This window comes from Danio aesculapii, chromosome 5 (genome assembly GCF_903798145.1).
Source record: "Danio aesculapii chromosome 5, fDanAes4.1, whole genome shotgun sequence".
In the NCBI taxonomy this organism is placed as follows: Eukaryota; Metazoa; Chordata; class Actinopteri; order Cypriniformes; family Danionidae; genus Danio; species Danio aesculapii.
The window spans coordinates 27,119,315-27,127,389 of NC_079439.1; the positions used below are offsets into that span (position 1 = coordinate 27,119,315).

The following is an 8,075-nucleotide window of genomic DNA, read 5'->3' on the forward strand; positions in this document are numbered from 1 at the left end:
TTTACGTTTTTGAAAATCTTATAAACAACAACAATTCAAAAAGTGTTTTGAAATGGTACTGTACATTTATCAGCACAGAATGTGTTATTGCTGTCTGCTATTTTCATCTATAATGCAGTAACATAATGAATGTAAAGATTCATGATGAACTAAAATTATTTTTTGGCTTATTTTACATAAGTTAAATTATAAGTATCTAAGTTTAATAATAAAATTTATGGCAATTTGCTTAGTTTTTGTTTAATTTATTCCCACTTTCGTCAGTTTTTGTTTAATTATTTAACAAAAACCAATCATTTTTGTTGCTAACAATGTTTTTTATGCTGTATTTTACCATAAAAGCATCTTTTATTTTACAAACCACTTTACTTTTCATACACTACATTATGGGTACCTAAACTCAGTCCAGGAGGGCCGGTGTCCAACATATTTTAGTTCCAACTCCATTTAAACACACCCGAACCAGCCAATCAAGCTCTTTTCTAGGTATACTAGAAACTTCCAGTTCCAAGTTGGGGCTAAACTCTGCAGGACAGCAGCGCTCCAGGACCGAGTTTGGGCACCCCTGCACTACATGGACAGAAATATATACAGTCGAAGTCAGAATTATTAGCCCCCCTGTTTATTTTTTTTACCCAATTTCTGTTTAACGGAGAGCAGATTTATTCAACACATTTCTAAACATAATAGTTTTAATAACTCATTTCTAATAACTGATTTATTTTATCTTTGTCATGATGACAGTAAATAATATTTGACTAAATATTTTTCAAGACACTTCTATACAGCTTAAAGTTGCATTTAAAGGCTTACCTAGGTTAATTGGGTTAACTAGGCAGGATAGGGTAATTAAGCAAGTCATTGTATAGCGATGGTTTGTTCTGTAGACTATCGAAAAAGTATTTAATAGCTTAAAGGGGCTAATAATTCTAAAAACCTAAAATGTTTTTTCAAAAATTTAAAACTGCTTTTATTCTAGCCAACATAAAACAAATAAGACTTTCTCTAGAAGAAACAATATTATCAGACATACTGTGAACATTTCCTTGCTCTGTTAAACATCATTTGGGAAATATTTAAAAAAGAAAAAAATTCAAAGGGGGGCTAATAATTCTGACTTCAACTGCATCTTTACAATGCACATCATTCATCCTTTCAGTGTATTTTAAGGAAGATTCTGTCTTATGTGTGTATTCTAGGGCAGTGTCTTCATTTTGGATCGCCCACCCCAATAATCATTTGATCAGTAACTCAGCAGCTGGATCTCAGGTATGCACAATCTCTGACATAAACAAATGAATTATCTCCATTATGATCTCTAATGAACACTGAGTGAATGTGTGATTGCAATATTTCTGTAGAAAGATTCTGTGACTGTCTGGAATTGAATTTTTGCCCACAGCTCCAATACTGATAATGAGAACATCAAGGCAGTTATGCAATCACAGATAGCATCTCCTCATTCCGATCTTTTATTAAAGATGCGTTTGCCAATATAAATCTCTTCATTCTGGTGGTATTGCTTTGCTTTGTTTTCTTTGATTGAGGTTTTGTGTATAAAAGGATGTACTCTCCACCCTTTTTATTAAAAAATAACCTACAGTAAGACTCAATCCTCCTTCCGTGATGTATATCATTGAATACAGATTATTACAGCACTTGTACAGAATACCTAGTCTTTTATAATTTTTTAATGTTTTTTTCGCCTTTTATTGGGATACGATAGTGGAGGACAGACTGGAAAGCATTGGGAGCAGAAAAAGGGGAGGGATCTACATAGGACCTCGAGCCGGGAAACAAACTTGGGTCACTATGATCACCATGGTGCTATATGTCAGCGCACTTAACCACTAGGCTATTGGCACCGACAACAAAACAGCTAGTTTTTAAGATAATTGTCATTGGATGGGGATTTTTACCTTTCAGAAAATGTTGAGGAGTTATGTAATATTTATGACAAGTGTCAAATATTTTGCAATATTCATTTTCTATTTTATTTTATTTCATTTCACCCAGGATGCAGGAATCTGGTATGTTTTCCACAACTCGTCTACAGGTGACTCTCATGGAATGATTTCAGAGACAAAAGCTGAGCTCACGCCTCTGGGCACCTTCTTTAACAACCGGGTTCATTCCAACTTTAAGGTAATCAAATGCTCTATCTATGACTCTTAAATCAAATTTGCAGATTGGTGGGCAAAATCAACCCTCAAAAAATGCTTTAGGATACTTGGATATTAGTATTTTTTTAAACATCTCTTTTACACAGTCCGTGATAATGCTGAACTTGCCACCACTTTATTAAATATAATTATTGTATTGTGGGGCGACGTGGTGGCGCAGTGGGTAGCACAATCACCTCACACCAAGAAGGTCACTGGTTCGAGCCTTGGCTGGGTCAGTTGGCATTTCTGTGTGGAGTTTGCATGTTCTCCCTGTGCTCCGGTTTCACAACAAGTCCAAAGACATGTGGTCAAGGTGAACAGCTGTGTTATTGAGTGTTTATGGGTGTTTCCCAGTGATGGGTTGCAGCTGGAAGGGCAACCGCTTCGTAAAACATATGCTGATAAGTAGGCGGTTCATTCCGCCTGGCAGCGACCCCAGGTTGATAAAGGGACTAAGCCAAAAAGCAAATGAATGATTGAATTATTGTAATACTCATCAGTGCATATATTTAATTAGCCGATCATATGGCAGCATTTTTAAATCTTTTTAATTCAAACACTAATTTAGGATCGGACCGAGCACCATGATGTGGAGTAGGGTTGACATTGGTACAAATCGATACAGAAATTTTCAAAACACCCATTTCCCTCTAGCGCTGTTGAGCTTGTTCTTAAAAACCACTGATTAACCATTGTGTTCATATAGGACTGTGTTTGGAGCTGAAGGTCAGAACGTCACTACTCTTCACCAGTGTGCGCAGATAAATGTACACTAGAGCATTTGAAATCTCCGTCTATCAGCTGATCTGTCAGCAGATCTCTCATATGTCAGCTCATTGATGGATCAGCTAACACAGTGTTTCTCAACCATGTTTCTGGAGGACTACCAACACTGCATGTTTTGGATGTCTTCTTTGTCTGTCACACCTATTACAGGTCTTCCAGTCTCTGCCAATGAGCTAATAATCGTAATCAAGTGTGTTTGGTTACAGAGATATGGAAACTGTGCAGATCTGGTGGTCCTCCAGGAACATGGTTAAGAAACAGTGAGCTAACAGGTGCAGCTTTCAAATGTGTATCTGTGTTCATTTTGCTGAACAGTGGTGAAAAATGGTGAAGTGATGACCTTAGGGCCAAACACAGTCATATCTGTTGAGCACACAAACACAATGGCCAATCAGTGGCGTTTATGAATGTGTTCAACAGCAAACAAATATTCCTAATGGGAAAGAAAGGTGATTTTTCAACACCTTTGAATATTTGAAGAATCTGAGAGGCTGGTCGGATTGTTTCAGAAACTGATGATCTACTGGGATTCTACATACAACGTCTCTAGGGTTTACAGAGAATGGTCTGACTCTGAAAATGAGTAAATATCCAGTTAATGGGTGAACATATCTTGTTAATGTCAGCAGTGAGAATAAAATAACCAAAGAAAAAAACAAACAGCAGCTCAAATTACCACTTGTTACAACTGAGGTCTGTAGAAGGAATCTACAAATGCAAAACACTTGAAGCAGATGAGCTACAACAGCAGAAGAACAACACCAGTGACAGCTACAGCAAGCTGAGGCTACTATTTGCATACGCTATGAAAATGGCCAATAGAAGACTGGTAAAAGGGTTGTCTTGTCTAATTAGTTGCAATTTCTGCTGTGACATTCGGATGGTTGGGTCAGAATTTGATTTAAACAACATGAAAACATTGATCCTGCATGCTTTGCATCAGCAGGTCTAATGGTGTAATAGTACAAGGGAGTTTATCTTGGCAGATTTTGGATCCCATAATACCAACTGACTATTGTTTTTTACACCCCGAGTATTGCTTTTGACCTTGTATATTTATGAACACAACATGCCTGATACTAGTAAGTTGTACCTAATAAACTTGCTGATGAGTGTATTTCTCCATCTACATTTAAAACGCACCTCCCAGTAGTGAAGTTAGCATTTCCTCTCACTAGCCCATAACATTGCATTTCATAAATCATTTGGGATTTGTACGATTGTATTAATTGTGCCTCCAGGAGAGACTTATGCAATCAGTTGTGCGTTTAAGCTTTTATTGCACATACACGAGGCATCTTCGTTATTTCCCTCAAATGCTTCACTGTTCAGAGTCCTACTGTGATGGTGTGCTCTCACATGCATTTCCCTATACAATAGTTCTCTGTTATCTGCTTGTTTATGTTGGCGAGCTTCAACTGTGTATTCAGTTTCAAGACCCTCCAGGTGCAGGGAAACTACAGGCTTCACTTTCACTGAAAATGTGTTTAAGTACAACCCGATATTGAACATGTTATTTGAAAGTGAAGAGTGATTGCTTCTCTTGTCCTGCGTCAGGCTGGCCTCTTTATTGATAGAAAAGTCAAGAGCACCAATGCTTCTGCAGCAGACCCACGTGAATATCTCTGTTTGGACAACAGTGCTAGGTGAGTGAACTATGTCAATGTTTTTCTGTTGCCAGAAACTACAGATTTTTGTATTGCTGAAAAACTAAACTATATTATATTATTTTTATTTTTTATTTTGGGCAGGTCACCCTTGTAAATGAGATCTAGATCTCAGTGGGTTTTTTACCTGGTGAAACAAAGAAACTTAAAAAAAATAAAAAAACACATTCTGGTTGGAACAAAAATGCCAGATAGAGTTTCTGTGCTATTTTGGGAAACTGGTAGAGCTTTGGTCACTGTTCAATTCACTATTAATATATAGTTTGTTAAAGTATGTAAACTGTGTAGGTGTATGTTACATTCTTTCTGTTTTTTAGAGTCTGATAATAACCATATTTACTGTGACTATCAATCTATCATTTTGGCAATTTTTGAGATAAGCACAAAACAATTTCATCCATGTGATCATTAGCCGAGGACTAAAAAGAAGGAAAACTAGACTTCAACTGTATGTGTATATATATATATGTATGTGTATATATATAACGTGTATATATATATATATATATATATATATATATATATATATATATATATATATATATATATATATATATATATATATATATATATAAAACGTATATAAATATATGAAGTCAGAATTATTAGTCCCCCTGAATTATTAGCCCCCGTGTTTATTTTTTTCCACAATTTCTGTTTAACTGAGAGAAGATTTTTTTAAAACACATTTCTAAACATGATAGTTGTAATAACTCATCTCTAATAACTGATTTATTTTATCTTTGCCATGATGACAGTAAATAATTCTTTACTAGATATTTTTCAAGACACTTCTATACAGCTTAAAGTGACATTTAAAGACTTAAAACTAGGTTAATTACGTTAACTATGCAGGTTAGGGTAATAAGGCAAGGTATTGTATAATAATGGTTTGTTCTGTAGAGTATCCAAAAAAATTAGCTTAAATGGGCTAATAATTTTGACCTTAAAATGGTTTTAAAAATTAAAAACTGCTTTTATTCTAGCCGAAATAAATAAAAAAATAAGACTTTCTCCAGAAAAAAAACATTATCAGACATACTGTGAAAATTTCCTTGCTCTGGTAAACATCATTTGGGAAATATGTCTTTGTGTGTGTGTGTGTGTGTGTGTGTGTGTGTTTAAATAATAAATAATAAAAGCAATACTTCTAAGAATAATAATAAATGTTCTTTATAGAAATATTTGATATTGTCCACACAATTTAGGTAATTTTTTTTGTGAAATCAGTTTAAATGCTTAGAAGTGTAATAGTCATCTAAGTAATATTTAATAGGTTTATAGTCTACTATGTACCTCAATGTCGGGACAGATCCACACATCGCTGCTAGATGGCGCCACTAACTCTGTTTAGTGCTCTTGTGTCCACAGAATATAAATTGACCGGTAATTTATTGGCAGTTTCTCAATTCCAAGAATGCAGAGAACAGATTTGCGTTCTTGTCTTCACCGGTCTTGCCAGGTCACCTCGGAAGAACGAACTCGGGAGACAGCAAGAACAGAGAACGTGTCCTGTGAGAAATGAGATGCTGTGTTCTTCCTGATGGTCACATGACCTTCACGCGTTTATAACTAAAAATTATTTAAACATTACAGCATTCAGACAGTGATTTATTGTTTTCCCCTTTTCACAATATACACTATGCATAAAGACCTTACAAATATATGTTGCACAATATAAATAAAACTATTTTTAATATGAATTTCAGCAAATAAACACCCACATGTGTTTATGCCTTTATTAAGATTTTCATGGTAATGTTTACTTTCACCGTTTTATTTAGGGAAACTCCTGAGATAAATAAGTTCTATCTCTGAACTTTTAATAATAAATCTGTATAAAATGTTGCACCTCCCACCTCCTTTATTCAGCCGCAATGACTTCTGGGACTTCTCGAGCAAGTTCGGTCCTCAAGTCTGCATTGGTGCGTCCTCGATACCAAGAACACGTCCAGGAACTTTCAGGCGTCCTCTGTTCTTGCTGTCTTGAGTTTTGGAACTGAACTTTGGCAGTTGATGATGACGTTGCACGAGAACCCGAGGACCCAAGATTGCTGAAGAACGCATATTGAGAAACAGCCAGTGACTTTAATCCACATGAAAATTAAAATACCAGTCAGTCAACAATTCAAACTGTTTTAAGCCATTAAATTGTTTAAAGGCCTTCAAATATTAAGTCCAGTTGAATTGAGAAAAAAAAAATTTATTTTTACTTAATGATTTCATAAGCATGCGTATTGTCAGCGGCTTCCTCATACTCGCACATTATAGGACTACACAATATCATTATGTTATATACACAATAGCCTAGGTAGGTCAACAATTACATTCCTGAATGACGTCAGCAATAAAGCAGTTACTACTACATCTGTGCACAATTATAAACACTGAAGGGGGAAACCATCAGGTCGTCTGCATCGTCTTCACGATGACCCATCCCCCCCCCCCCCCTGCCCCCAAAAAAAACCCTCGGATTTATGCAAATTACAGTGGTCACCCCATTGAGCTTGGAAAATACGGAAATCCTATTTTTTTATTGCGCCTTGATATTTAATTAGCTTTTTATTAATATCTTTGTTATAAATTCTAATATTTACTTTTATTTACACTCTGTTTAATGCATAATTTTAAAACAATGCTCTATTTTCTTCTAAAAGATTGAATTTCTCAGTGTTTGACTTTCTCAGGTTCAGGCCTCATGAGAGCTCTGATCCCAGCAGGCCACGGGTGGCTGCAATCATTGATACTCTCATCTCCTTCAAAAATAATGATCTGGGTGCTTGGATTCGTGGAGGTGACATCATCATACGAAACTCAGGGTAAGAGACAAAACTTCTTCATTCATAGTTCACTCAAAGTTTATCCTTTGGCCATCTAACATGTACAGTGCTCAGCATAATTGCGTACCTAAATATAGGCATTGTATTTTGGTGCATTTAAACAAGACAGATTTATTAAACAGATTTATTTATTAAAATAATATTTTAGTCACCAAACATATTTAGAAATAGAAAGATAATACAATTAAACTCAAGCTGAATATTGCAAAAAAAAAATTATATATATATATTTTTAAGTTTCTATTTAATATTTTTCTCTAACATATAAATTTGGGTTTACAAATTCATCACTGGGTGTACTCATAAATGCTGAGCACTGTGGGTGACTTTTTCTCTTCAATAGAACATTTTTAGCTGTAATTGAGGTCCTAGGTGATTCATAAAATGGAAGTCAATGGCTATTGGTATTTTGAAAGTTCAAAAAACAACATACAGGCAAAACAAAATCAATACCCGTGGTGCCTAACTATACCTTAAAGTCTTGTGAAACAGCCTGTGCAAGAAACTGAGTATTATTTACAACATTTTTACCTTTAATCTATCACATGTTCCTGAACATAAGCTTTCTGTTGCATTTAACATGCTTAGGACATGAGGATTAAAGGTAATAATGTTGC

General features: G+C 35.2%; 1 protein-coding gene across 2 annotated transcripts in view; it reads left to right on the top strand.

Moving 5' to 3' along the window:
• cemip2 (cell migration inducing hyaluronidase 2) overlaps positions 1 to 8,075 on the top strand; it is a 54,939-nt gene that overhangs the window by 33,938 nt on the left and 12,926 nt on the right. For both annotated transcript variants that reach the window (XM_056457784.1, XM_056457785.1), the window contains exons 10-13: positions 1,200 to 1,269; positions 2,017 to 2,145; positions 4,509 to 4,597; positions 7,306 to 7,437. In XM_056457784.1, coding sequence (XP_056313759.1) covers positions 1,200 to 1,269; positions 2,017 to 2,145; positions 4,509 to 4,597; positions 7,306 to 7,437 — 420 coding nt within the window. The remainder of the gene's footprint in view (positions 1 to 1,199; positions 1,270 to 2,016; positions 2,146 to 4,508; positions 4,598 to 7,305; positions 7,438 to 8,075) is intronic.